This window comes from Euprymna scolopes, chromosome 8 (assembly GCF_053919585.1).
Source record: "Euprymna scolopes isolate OS-2025 chromosome 8, ASM5391958v1, whole genome shotgun sequence".
NCBI lineage: Eukaryota > Metazoa > Mollusca > Cephalopoda > Sepiida > Sepiolidae > Euprymna > Euprymna scolopes.
The window spans coordinates 57,009,666-57,023,296 of NC_136489.1; the positions used below are offsets into that span (position 1 = coordinate 57,009,666).

Here is a 13,631-nt window from a genome sequence, read left to right on the forward strand (position 1 = left end):
ATCATAATATGTACGAATTGCGCACGTGCGTCGCGGCTAGATTTATTTACATTGAATTTGACACGATTCTTGCTATTTCGGCCCCTCCAGTGTGGATTCGTCTTTTTCGTATAAAAGCGAAACTGATGTGAAACTAATGAGCTGTTCTCGGCTAGCCCGGGAACAACGTCCAGAAAGCGATGAACGTTTGGTCCATTTCGGTTTTCACTGTCATATCAGACAATTGCTTTCATTTGGACACTCCTCTAATAAACGGAGCAGCTTGTTTTTCCCAACACGTTAGCGAAACAAAACCAAACAAAGTTGGGTAAAAAAACCCTCAAAACTATCCCCCAGTAAAATTAAGTGCGGATTTGACCTCATACACCACGCACTTAAAAACTGTCTCGCAGAAATAGTTAATTGCGCTAAATTTTACGTCTTACATTGCTTTCGCGCCGTAGCACTGGTGTATGTTGGTGTTTTTTTTGCTTTATTTTTAAAAAAAAGTTTAACATCGTTTTTTTTTTTTATATTTAAACAGGATTAAGTTTTCTTTTGTTCTGCTTTACCCCCCTCCCCCAGCACACAAACCTACAAACACGCGGGCAACATCTGGTACCCCCCGCTAGTATATATATGATGATTGCGACGTCTTGTCAAATGAGTGCCACTCCCTCAGTCCATGAGCCCAAAAGTGACTTCCATCGCCACAGGACCATTTTAATAGACTAATGCTTGAGGGAGTATCTATACACAGATGATGTTACAGTCTTAGCTTTGTATGACAACTAAGTCTCTCTCTCGGTTCAAAATGTTGAGATCCAGCAACAAGCAAGAGCAAGATAGCCAGCAACAAGTTAAACTGCAGACCAGCTTAATGCGGGTACTGGTCTTCCGCTTTATGTTTTTTTTAAATCAGAGATTTGCTTCTCCTAGAAAGGCTGCCTTCACCACGGCTTACGGGAGCCCTCTCCACTCCAACACAAACACACATGGTGCTAGTTGGCCGTTGACCCCGAAAAAAGGTTCATTTGCCCTTTGGAAGGTCTTGTTTTTAATCCTTCAGGGAGATTAGCCACTCTCCTCACCAAACAAGTCTGGTGGGGGAACTAGTTTAGTCGCCGGTGACCCGACCATGAGGCAGGTAGTACCATATGATATGACCCGACACACACACACACACACACATATATATATATATATATATATATATACACATCCACACACAAGTTATGTTAATGTTTATTTGTATGTATGGGATTCATTCTTAAACTAATTAACTGCTCATTATTAATTTTTGAACAAATGTGCTTGGCATAAAGGGTTCAAATGTGGGCTATATTTAGTTCCATGCAAAGAGAGGTTAAAAAGGGGATGAAAGAACTTTGGAAAAATTCAGATATCTCAGATATTTGTGAAATTTTAACATTAGGTGTTATACATTAATAAATATTCCTCAAATTTGAGTTTCTTTGAGATATTTTAAGTAATAACAAAAACGGTCCTCTCGTGACAATGACCGATTCTACGCATGCGTCAGATGACGTCATGACCTGATTTACTTTAAATATTTGAAAAACCGAACAAATTTCGTGAATGTCGCCTTAGCTCAGTTGGTTAAAGCCTTGGTTCATTATCTAAATGTTTTGGGTTCGAATCGTGGTGCGAGATGTCTTTTTTTTTTTTTTTTTAAATTTTAATATCGAAACAGGCTTATTTAAGCCATTTTTCATGTGTTCGTTTTTCTGTTTTCATCATTCGTTTGCCTTACGTTAGTTTTTCCCCCCCCCCCCCCCGCTTAATGTTAACGTTGTTTTCTTTTTTTACTTCGCTTATAACAAACAAACCTATGTCGTCGTTGTAGCGCTCGACGACTTCTGGCCGCGCACTTGTCAATTTGGTTCTTAAATAAATTCAAACATCTTTCACTAACTCATTCTGGCTGGCCGATTTTATTTTCAAACTTCGCCTCAGGGCTCCGGGTTCGATTTCTTTTAAATAACAAAATTCTTAGTTAAAAGAGTGAAATGAAACAAAGAATCCCTAGTTTTGAATGCGGATAAGATACATTTATTCACACCACCCTAACATCCATTTTGTCAAGTTCCCTTCTTTTACATGCCCATCTTCCACTACTAGAAAACACTGACCTTCCCCAACTACTGTAATTCCCTCTCTTCATCATTCTTCCCTTACTCCCATTCTACACTTCCCATGCCGCCAACTAATCATGTTTGAACATCACAACCACGACCCAACATTCACTACTAGTTAACAGTAACCCTTCCTTTTTAGTTTCTGATCTCATCGACTCCATCAAACCCGACTGCTCTCACAATCATTGTACATTTAAACCACTTTCAGCAAAATAAATATTTTATTTCAAGAAGTTTCATAATAAAAACAAACTATTGCATAAATATAAGCATTGTTTTATGTTAACGTTTCCTGTTTTAATTCATAATGTTCTTTATTACTTTATTCCTATAAAAAGGAACACATAAAAAACCTACGTGAACATGATAAAAATAAGGAATGTAACCCCCACGACCCCCATGGAGCCTTGTTAAAAATGTCTTTTATAATAAAAACAAACTATTGCAGCAATATAAGATTGATTTTCCTGTTCTAACTCATACAAAAAAGGAATTTCCTACCATGGAGCCTTGTTTAAAAATGGCCTTACCTCCAGCTGCACGCGGCGTTCGTCGCTTTCCCCCTTCTCGTTTCTCTCGATTCATAAATGCAGAGCCACTCGTCAATGCTTGAAGAAGGTTATCCACAACGCCTTGATTTGCATCGTCTGCAGAAAAAACAAAACAAGGAAAAAAAAAAATTATAAAAGATTTTAGAAGGCTGTAACAATGCACTGAGTGACCTGAAAGAGTGACTAAGAAACGAGGCGATAAAAGACATAAAACATTATGCAAGAATTTTTCTTTTCATTTCTGTTACAAGATTTTTCGAGGTTTCTTTTTTTCAAAGTATCTTCATTTCAGAGCAGTGTGGATATCATGCCAGCCGAAAGTAGATTTGAAATAAATATAATACCTCAGAAATCGCTGATAGTGAGATAAGGGTAAGAGGCTTTGAAATCAAATGTTTGTTTTTATATATTTTGCACAAATATCTATTATTTTAAATTTCATTTATACGTGCGCTGTTTATTATTGATATACATATTTCATCTTTAATCAATAATGCTGTACATTCTTGTATTTCAAGGATATAACCTCCTTTACTTTACTATCTTCATTTCAGAAGATTCAGTAGATTTTAAAAACCCTCTATTTGTATTTCCTTGTTCTGGAAGGGAAACGAATAAAATCAAGCTGGTGCTGTTGTCTCGAAATGTCAGAACACATCATCAGGCCAGGTTGTTTATACAACTGAGGTTGACAGGTGTAAAATTCAGACCAATGTGGCTGACATTGGCTTTGCTAACAACAATCTTAATAATTAATTCTAAGGAGAGAATTAATGACAATGAAAATTCTGACACTAAAGTAGAAAACGTGACACAAAATCCACCAGGAAAATGTAACAGCCATCATATCAACCTCTTAACCTAAAGGGGATGTGCCTATTGTTTTATTGCAGTTCAAAACCGGAGAGCTGGTTATTGTGCCCAAGACCTAACAAACGTTTCAGAAACGTCCCCATGATACAGACACACCAAAATCATTCTCCTTGGCAAACAATTAGGTTACAAGATAGGGTGAAAGGTACATGTGTGAATGTGCGTGTTATAGTAAAGTGTGAATCAATTATTAATAGTTTGAGATTGACTATGAAGATAAATCCTATGATTTGGATGTGACCAACATTCATTTTGATAGCTGACATTTTGATTTTGATGATTTTATTGGAATTGTCCTGTGACTAATTATTTGTAGAATGAAGATGCTCGTATGTGCAAGGGCCTCACAGAACTACCAATGTAGAAACTAGTATTTAGTGCAGTTGAAAATACTCATGTTTTTTTAATAGGACAATTTGCTAAAGTGTAAGGTTTGTTACTTGTAGTTTTACTTTTAGATATAAAAAGAAATTTGTTCAAGAAAAAAAGAAAAAAAACATGAATGTGAATTTTATTAATGATTCCATGGATCACATTCTTTTTTCACAGTACAATACATAAATCGATTAATGGAAGGAGATGGAGGAAGATGGCAACAAGATCAAGGAATAGTGGAACGGTGCTTAGATTTAATTGAATTAAACAAATAACCATTAACAAATCCAGATTCCAACAATGTAATAGATTTTACAATTTAAAGCTTACAATTTCAAAGGAGAGAGGTCACAACCATAAATCCTAAAAAACTGTTGATGAAAGCTTGGAACAATATCCACTCATCGTTATCGAAAAGACAGAAGTTGGCTGAACTGTCATTGTGAAGTGGTTCACAGAACGGATGCAATTTCAGTAAATATTTGTTTAAATGTTTTTAACAATATTTCTATTATCAATAAGTATTTTCGATATCCAACAATTACATATGCATATGCAATTGAAATGTGCTATATTTCCTGTATTTCACTTTAGAATATACAATGGATCGTATGGACAGTTTTGCAAGTGTTCCGATATGATTTTAAAAGGATGTGAACTTACAGATTATACTGGTGTGATAAAGGGAATATAGAAATAAAAGTAATGAATTTTTTATTCTATTTTTACAATCATTATTATGATTTATCATTAGTACTACTACTATGGCTACTCTTATTATTATTACTATGCTAATTAAAAATGGGATTATGCATTTTTATTTGATTAATGTTTGTTTTAACAAAATGATCAGAGGTTTGAATGTAAAAATAAAAGAAATAAACTTGAAAAATCTAAATGTCAGAAAAAAATAAAAAATAAAAATAAATAAAAGCAATGTTTTAAAAAAAAATAAAAAATAAATATTTTTCTTGCCTGTATTGCCATCCATCATCTGTTTTTGGTGCAACATTTTCTCCTTCAAATCACGTTCACGTTTCGCTTTGGCTTCCTTTGTCCGCTCGATTTTCTCCTGCATCTCCTTGTACTGGATATTCTCCAACAAAGCTTGCTATTTTTTGGAGGTGGGGGGTATATAATATATATATATATATAAAAAAAGGAAAAGTTTAAACAATGTTCAGCCTTCTATAAATTTTTTTTTTCTTTTTTGCAACATTATATTATCATGCATTTTTTTCTAAGCAAAGAATTTCTAATTTTTCTAAAGAGTATATGCACAAAAAGATCCGGTATTAACATAACTGTTTTTTTTTTTGCATAACAAAATGGATCTAAAAATTGTACCGAAATCTTACCATACCGGAAGAGCTATTTTGCATGAAAAATAAATATTTGGATCTTGGAATGTAACTATATTGTTATTCTTTTATATATGCTCTATTATATTTAACATACATTGAGCTTCTAAACAAAAAGGTTTGGCATACACAAAGAGTGAAATATGATTAAAAAAACAGATAATAAAATTACAAAAGGTAAAAACAATCTTTATATTAGAACACATCTATATGAGATAAAGCAATTAAGTATTTTTTTTATCACTCATTATATCTATTATTTGACTTTTTTAACTTCTCTCATACATTCACAGATTGGATTGCAGATTTTACTATTTGGACCTTATAGTGTACACCTTCATGGATTGATCCATTACTTTGAAATTCTAATTTTTAATTCCATTAAGATGCATTTTATTTCACAAGAAAGTTTTTCTTCATATATTTTTTAATTTATGCCAACCAGTAATAGAATTGAATGCAATGCATTTGTTTCCATGATTGATAACTTTTTTCTGCCTCCAACACTTCGATCCATATAAAGCAGTATTAAATGTTCAAAACATTAATATTTTATACTAATCAACACGTTTCAAATATTAATCTATTATATAACCACCATTTAAGAATGACTCGGGCCAAAGAAGCATTAGAAGTGTCAAATTAGTTATATTGTAGGTTAATTTTAAGGTGGATTTAATTAAACTCAAATTGCTGTAAAGCTTGAATAGCTAAAAAGGTGAGAGCAATGCTTTTCAGGTATAAAAAATAAAATAGGACAATGTAGACTCACAAGAGAAAACAGGAAGTCGAACACATTTTGTAGATATCAGTTGTACTGTGTGTATATGTGTGTGCGATACCATTGCAAAAAAAAAAAAAATAAAAAAAAAAAAATGACCCTTTTAAAAATTAACATCCACATCTTAGTTGTCTGTCAAAGATGCTTTACCGATCTGATTAACCAACTGTTATCAACAACACAGTCTCTAAACTAACTCTGACTCCTAAATTTCGGAAATCCTAAACATATTTGTCTCAGAATGACTGATAAGCAAAAATGATTTGCCTGCTTGGCTTCTCTATGGGCTACAACCAATGGTCATCTTCAAATCTAATGTTAATAAATAGTTGTCATAAACTGTTCTCATATTTTGATTTTATTCCATTCATTATTTTTACTCATCTCATGATATTACTCATTATTCAACTGAAAATTTATCTCATTTACCATTATACTCGAGTTGCTTTTAGTCTCGACTAGTGGTGACTCAGTATTAAAATCAGTGCTTGTGCAATATAATAGCATTTCTAATTAAGACATTTTAGATAAAAAATTTTTATTTTTACTCTGTTGTTCCACCCCAAACAAAACATAATACCACTTTGACATAAGAGGCTAATGTATGCGACTAAATTTACAGGAATACTATGTAGGGATTTGAGCAGCAAGATGTCTATTTACTTGAACTTCTGCATTTCAGTACAGTTAAGGAAGCAGTAATCCAGGAGGGAATTATAAAGTCTGGTAGCTTGAGGGAAGAAATTATTTGAGCAGAAGGTTTTCCAGCATTTAAGGATCTCAACAGTGTAGGGGTGGGATTTTGCTGCTTTTCAGGTTAGTCGAGGGTATTTTATGGGGAGGGGGGTACAAGTGCTTTAAGTTCATCAGAGCCTATTCCATTAAAGTACTTATAAAATAGGTATAGGGCTGCCATATTTCGGTGATGGGACAGAGGTTGGAGTTTGGTTGTCGATTCTTTTTTGAACCCTGTCTAAAAGTAAGAGACTAGTGACAGATGCACCAGCCCAGATGTGGTAACAATATTCCATGCATGGGCATATATGGTGGCTTTGTAGAGATACAGGATATTATCAGGTGTAAGTAACCTTCTAACATGATAGAGAGAACCCACTATTACATACTTATGTGCCATGTAAAAATTTCTAAAAATGATGAAAAATAATTGAGTAGAAAAATTACATGTAAAAAATAAAATTTATCGAATTATAGTTTTATCATATTTGTTAATCTTCGAAAATGTCTTAAATCCAAGGGAGGTAACTGCAGTCTATGATTTTGACTAAATAATTTTAATCCACCATTTCAAAATAGAAAATAGTGAACTGCTAATGTTTTTTTTTTGTCAAAAATAGTTCTAGTAGATCTACTCAAACATTTTTCACAATTTTTATTAATTCATACATATGTAAGATCGTAATGTTTTGACCTAAAATGCATTTTTTGAAATCTCAATGCACAAGTATCAAAAAATCTCCTCTCCATGCATAATCACACAACAATTAAACAAAAAACATTCCCCCCTCTCTCTTTATCTCTCTCTCTCTCTCTCACCTGAAAGTTATGTTGGAACTCCTTGAGATCATTCAAAAACTCGCTAGACGAGTACTTCTTTTTATCAAACGTGTAATATTTGGCAAGCTCTGTGTATTTGTTCTCCATCTGTTTAAACATTGTGTTCAAGATTTCATATTGGGACTGCGCTTTTTCCAGGAACGGTTCAAGGACAATGACAAAGCGGTCGCCGGGAATCTTCGACGTGGCTGCAGCTTTCAAATCCATGCGCAGTTGAGCAAGCCCCTTGCGGAACGTATCAAGATTCTTCTGGATCAGTTCGTCGGAAGCTGCAGAAAGTGAAACATAAAATAGAAAAGAAATTATGTGCATGCAGATAATATTAAAATTTATTTCTTACAGTCATTTCTGTAGATTTTTATTCGTTGGCACTAATGTTTGAAAGAATAATATTTAAAAAAGACAGTGGCATTTATCCTATCTGGGTTGGACCGGCTTCCTCTGGAGGAGAAAGTTTCTAAAGAATATCAAATTTACAAGTAGTCCCCAGATGCATGTATATCTTGGGTAGGGCAGATGGTGTTAGGTTTTTGCCGGGCGGTGTTGACAAATATTATAAGTGAATGCACAATGTTCTGATTTGGCATCAGAGTTAATTTCTCTACATGTCTCATTAACTATCTTACCAGCAGGAAAACCCGACATTACCCAGGATTGAATAATAATCAACAAATGAGTCACACTTCCAATACATTTATTGTCATCAAAATTGGTGAAATCATCAATTTTTCAATTAAATTTATTGATTGCCTTCTCTAGTTATGAACTCATCGCGGTGCACCAGGAGGAAGTTTACATGCCTCCCCGCAGTGACTTAGTCCACAATACAATGTAGTCTACATTGGACTGTAGAGAAATTACTGTTGATTTAAAACAATTTTTTATATAATGGTTTGAATTAAAGTTTAAAATGCAAAAGTCATGTATTATAGTTCAATTGTGCTCTAAACAGAAACATTCATTTTGAACGCACTCCTGTTTCATTAAAGAACCTACTGTTAATTTTTTTTTTATGTCAGTGATAAAAACTTCTCAAATATGATATTAGGTTGTACAAGTGTGTTAACTTTGGTCAAAATTAGACTGTTTCTTCTTCAATCTTTTATCAGAACATTCTGATAAAAAAAAAAAAAAATTATTTAAAAACCCTTGTAGACGCATAAAGTACATTTGTGTGAAATTTAAAAAAAAAAAATCAACCCAGCCATTTTGAGTCCATGGAGAATGAACTCACACACAAAGTGCCTTTGCTATATATGTAGAGATTACAGTTTTAAACATTCTGACAATAACATTTGCTTCTTTTGAAATAACATTTCTAATCATCTGACCAATCATTTTACAGAATGACCCTTCTCCTCAAATGCTATGCATGGAATCTTTAATAAAATTTACAATCTTTCTATAATCCAACCATATTTTGTACAAACAAATGAATGTCCAACAGCCTTTGTTTTATCAGTTCAGTAATAAGCAATTTCAATACAACATAAAAAGGTGTATTTTGTCAAACTCAAAAATCTTTGAACTCAAGGAATCTGCATGGAATTTTGAAAGGAAAATTTTATTTAATCCATTGGCGTAGCATACTCTTATTCCATCAGCCATGACCAGATAGAAGTCCTAAGTCCGAGAGTATGCTACTCTTGTAAATTAAATAAAGGGTTCCATTTTAAATTTTGTACAGATTACCGGATTCAAGAGAAATATTTCTGAGTTTCATGCACCTCCATTGACTTAAATGTTGATGCATCTTTTCAAATTCAAGAATCTTTCTGCAATTGCAAACTATTTAAGACTTCTCCCTAATTTGGCTGATGGAACAAGAGCATGCTACCCTGTGTCACCCCCACTCCTTCACCAGTCGGTTGAGGATGATCGTTGACCTCCGAACCCTTCCACTGCCGGTGATAATTCTTGGCCGTCTAAAGTTACTGGTATAGGGAAGTGACCGAATTATCGGTTGATCGTCTAGATATATATCCTGGACCAATTCGTTGTGTACCCTCTTAACGATGAACGTCGTCGAAAGAGAGCCGTGGATTTTTAGTGTAGTAAAAGAAAACAGGATAAAACGATTCTCACACAAATATATATTAAAAAAAAAAGTACAGTTTTTATGATTCTTTCAGAGTCCTGAAGAAAGCGATGTGTTATTATTCTAAGAATATGGTCGAAGGCGTCAGCTTGTAACCTTGTGGAGTGTCGGTCTCTGGGTATCTGAAGAAATGTGTTTTAAGTCAAAAGCCCGCTCTGCTCCGACTTTCTGTGTTCTCTATATCTGTCCATCTGAGAGTCTGTCGTCTGCGCATTCCTCCATATCTCTCTAACTTGTTGATATATATATATAAACATTCATGTTCACCCTCTGAACATCACGCGGATATTATTTCTCTTTGTTTAGAAATTCCACTCTCAGTCCATAATCTGAATCATCATTTCTAAAAATAAAACAATCGCTCGCTTCAAAGATCTGATCGAACTCAAATAAACAGTAAATACAGCTTAACCTTTAACACACAGAGTTCTCGTGATTCTTAAATAAACAACTTGACACCAAGTGGTTTTGTCTTTCTTCCTAATGGGGGGGGGGTGGAGGAGGGGGGGGTCAACCTCCCCACACCCTTAATTCGTTACACCTGTGAATTAAATAAAGGGTTCTGTTCGAAATATCACTGTTTATCTTATATTGTCTACTAAATCAGGGTCTCTCAAACTTCAGAACACCATGAAGCCCCGGAGCAGTTTTTCACAGAGCACTAACAAGATAATCTCTCAAATAAATATGAAAAACATTAATTTAAAAATTTAAAACTAACTAATGATAATATTTATAACCAGATTTGTTCTCGATTAATCGAAGATTTATGTATTTTTTTGTTAATTCATTTTTATTTTCTTTTTCATGAACCATTCTGAAAGTCTTTATACCTTTAGTTATGTATCATGTCTCTTTCCAGTAAAAAATATCAATGATTAAATGACTGCAGCCATTTAATTTTTCCATATAAAGCATTTGGTCGTCTTTAAGAAAGAGCTTCTGGAGCCCCTCAGTTTCACTCGTGGAGCCCCAAGGTTCTGTGAAGTCCACTTTGGGAAACCCTGCGCTAAATTATTTATAAATAGATGTGTCTGTAATAATATAAGGTCGAGACTGGATTAGATTAGAAACATGGATGATGGCATCTCAATTCAAAACCATGAAATAAAGAATTAAAATAATGAAGTCAAAAAGATTATTGAAGTGCAGTTGGCTGAAGAAATTAGAAATTAACATTTCTTCATATGACATCAATCCTCGAACAAAGAAATAAAAGGTTTAATCAAATATTTCTGAAAGTGGGTCAATACCTTTAAATTAAAAATATGGTATTAGAAATTGAAGATAAAGAACAATGACATAAGGTTGATATATGCGATTGTTTTATGAACCCGAGAAAAAAAAATAAACAGGCAAAGATAGACACTGGCCTTTGAATCAATAAGAGTACAGAAGTTTATGCAAAAATAGCCAGACAAACCCAGATACTCATAGCACAAAAATACAGAACTGTTGTAATTGAATTGGGGTTCATATCATTGAACAAATCAAAGAAAGATAAAATCATATATTTTTTTTAATAATTCATCCAATAAAGGACCAGCCCTACCTTTGAGTCATACATTTCTTTTTTGTCAAAAGAAACCAAGTTTAAAAAAAAAAAAAAAAAAAAAAAAAAAAAAAATACAAATTGGAATTGTCTTTCTTGTAGCATTTTGTAATTATAATCGAAGGCAATTATAATTTTGCATAAACAGAATCAAATCTGTAGGATAGCCCAAAAAAGGCAGCCACATTAGATGTTATAGTTAGCTTTGGAAATGACCGATTAAATATTTAGAGTTGCATAATCAACATAATCTTAAAAAAAAAAAAAAAAAAAAAAAAAAATTACACAATATTGTTGAAAACAAACAATATTTCTAAAAGCAAAGGCATTTTTATAAAATTATTAAACGAGAGTATATATTGTTCACAGAACATGAAAAATTTTAAAACACTATCAAATGCAACTATATATAAAATAGAGAAACAATAGACAATTTAATTCGCTATTGCTAAAATTTAATGAAAAAAAAAAAAAAAAAAAAATGGACAGAAGTTATATGCATTTAGACAGTTTTTGTCCATGAGAAGCGTTATAGATGCCTGAAGCAACTCCTTTAAAAATGCATAGTGGATTTCATTGAGATCAACAACTATGTTATGAAATATTATTATAGTCTCAAAGCTTTGATAGCGTAAATGATTTGTTATATTATCTGGAGTTATTACAGTGAAATTATAATTTGTTTTTATTCAGAGTTCTTCTGTTTCAGTTTTATAAATTTTATCAGAAATTTGTTTATGTTGGACTTGAAGACATCCAAGTTGTAGTCAAGTAGGAAACAGGCAAACGGAACAGAGTTCCACTTCTAAGAAAGAAGCTTTGTTTATGGAATCTACGCTTTGATTTAGGCACAGATAAAAAGTGGGGACAATTATTGACAGTGGTTTCAGCTAGACGGGTGCTTTTGGTGAAAGATTGGCGAGGGAGGACCAGAGATAGGAGCTCATACGAGCACTTGCGATGGAAATAACAATAAAATAAAGACATGCTTGCAACTTCTCTTCTGTGGGAGAGAGGTTGCAGGGAAGAAAAAAGGCATTCCCCACTAAGCTACGAAGTCTATTTTGTACTCTGTCAAAGCAAGATAAACTGATTTTACCAGCTCCTGCCCAGATGTGGCAGCAGTACTCCATCCTTGGACGTACTTGGTTTTTATATAGATAGAGAATTGCATCAGCAGTGAGATATCTATTGGAGCGGTAGAAGGATCCCACCATTTTTCCAGCGACCTTGGCAACAGATTTGATGTACATGTTCCATTTCAGATCAGGAGTAAAGGTCAATCCCAGAAGCTTGTCAAAACATGGAGCCTCTCCAAGATGAGAGCCATCCATTTCAATTGATGCCAGATGGGGATCAGAGCATTGATGATGTAAGGATAGGAGCTTGGTTTTGGATGCATTAAAAGTAACCAGCCATCTCTTCCCCCATTGTACCACACACTTAAGATCAGAGGAGAGATAATCAGAGACATTTGTGATTTACGGCCTTTGATGTGTTGCCATAGATGGTTGTGCCATCAGCATAGATGTCAACAAATGATTTAAGTATGTGTTTAAGGAGATCATTGATATAGATCAGGAAGAGAGTTGGGCCCAGGATGGACCTTTGAGGGACTCCAGCATTAATACTGCAGGCCTCTGATTTTTGTCCATCAACCACTATTCTTATGAGCCTATCAGAGAGAAATGATTTAATGATAGAGAGAACATTTCCAGTTATACCGTAGCTGGAAATCTTGTGAAGTAGACCCTTATGCCAAACCTTGTTGAAGGCCTTTGATATGTCAAGAGCAATTGTCCTAGAAAGGAAGCCTTTGGTCAAGAGATTCACTAATCCTATGAGATATAACCATTAGCACATTTGTGGTAGATCTTGCAGAATGGAAACCATATTGCGTGTCATTAAGAAAGTTATTTCTGCTGAGGTGGTTGACTATTTCTCTATTTAATATGGATTCCAGCAACTTACTCATAACACACAGGAAACTTATTGGTCTATACTGAGAGGGAGATGACTTATCACCTGAGTTCTTAAATACAGGACATACTGATGAGGTTTTCCAGAGTGTTGGAAAGCACTTCTCCTTAAGGCAGCGCTTAAACAATTTCGTAAGTATGGGAGCAGTGCTGGTTGAAGCTTTTTTAACACTATAATTGGGATGCCGTCAGGGCTAGTTGCTTTACAGGAATCAAGGTTCTTAATTAGCTTGGCAACCTTATGCACAGATATTTGTATGTTACCTAGCGTGTTCTGTGTTATAGGAGGAAATATGGGGAGTTGATGGCCTTCGTCGCATAGGATAGAATTAGCTACAAAGTTCTTAG

General features: G+C 34.0%; 1 protein-coding gene across 3 annotated transcripts in view; it reads right to left on the minus strand.

Annotated features, from left to right (window-relative positions):
• The window catches only part of LOC145283583 (protein diaphanous homolog 2-like), a 182,230-nt gene that overhangs the window by 21,610 nt on the left and 146,989 nt on the right, over positions 1 to 13,631 (minus strand). For all 3 annotated transcript variants that reach the window (XM_080132506.1, XM_080132505.1, XM_080132504.1), the window contains exons 21-23: positions 7,634 to 7,923; positions 4,913 to 5,048; positions 2,669 to 2,785 (exon numbers count right to left, since the gene is read on the minus strand). In XM_080132506.1, coding sequence (XP_079988632.1) covers positions 2,669 to 2,785; positions 4,913 to 5,048; positions 7,634 to 7,923 — 543 coding nt within the window. The remainder of the gene's footprint in view (positions 1 to 2,668; positions 2,786 to 4,912; positions 5,049 to 7,633; positions 7,924 to 13,631) is intronic.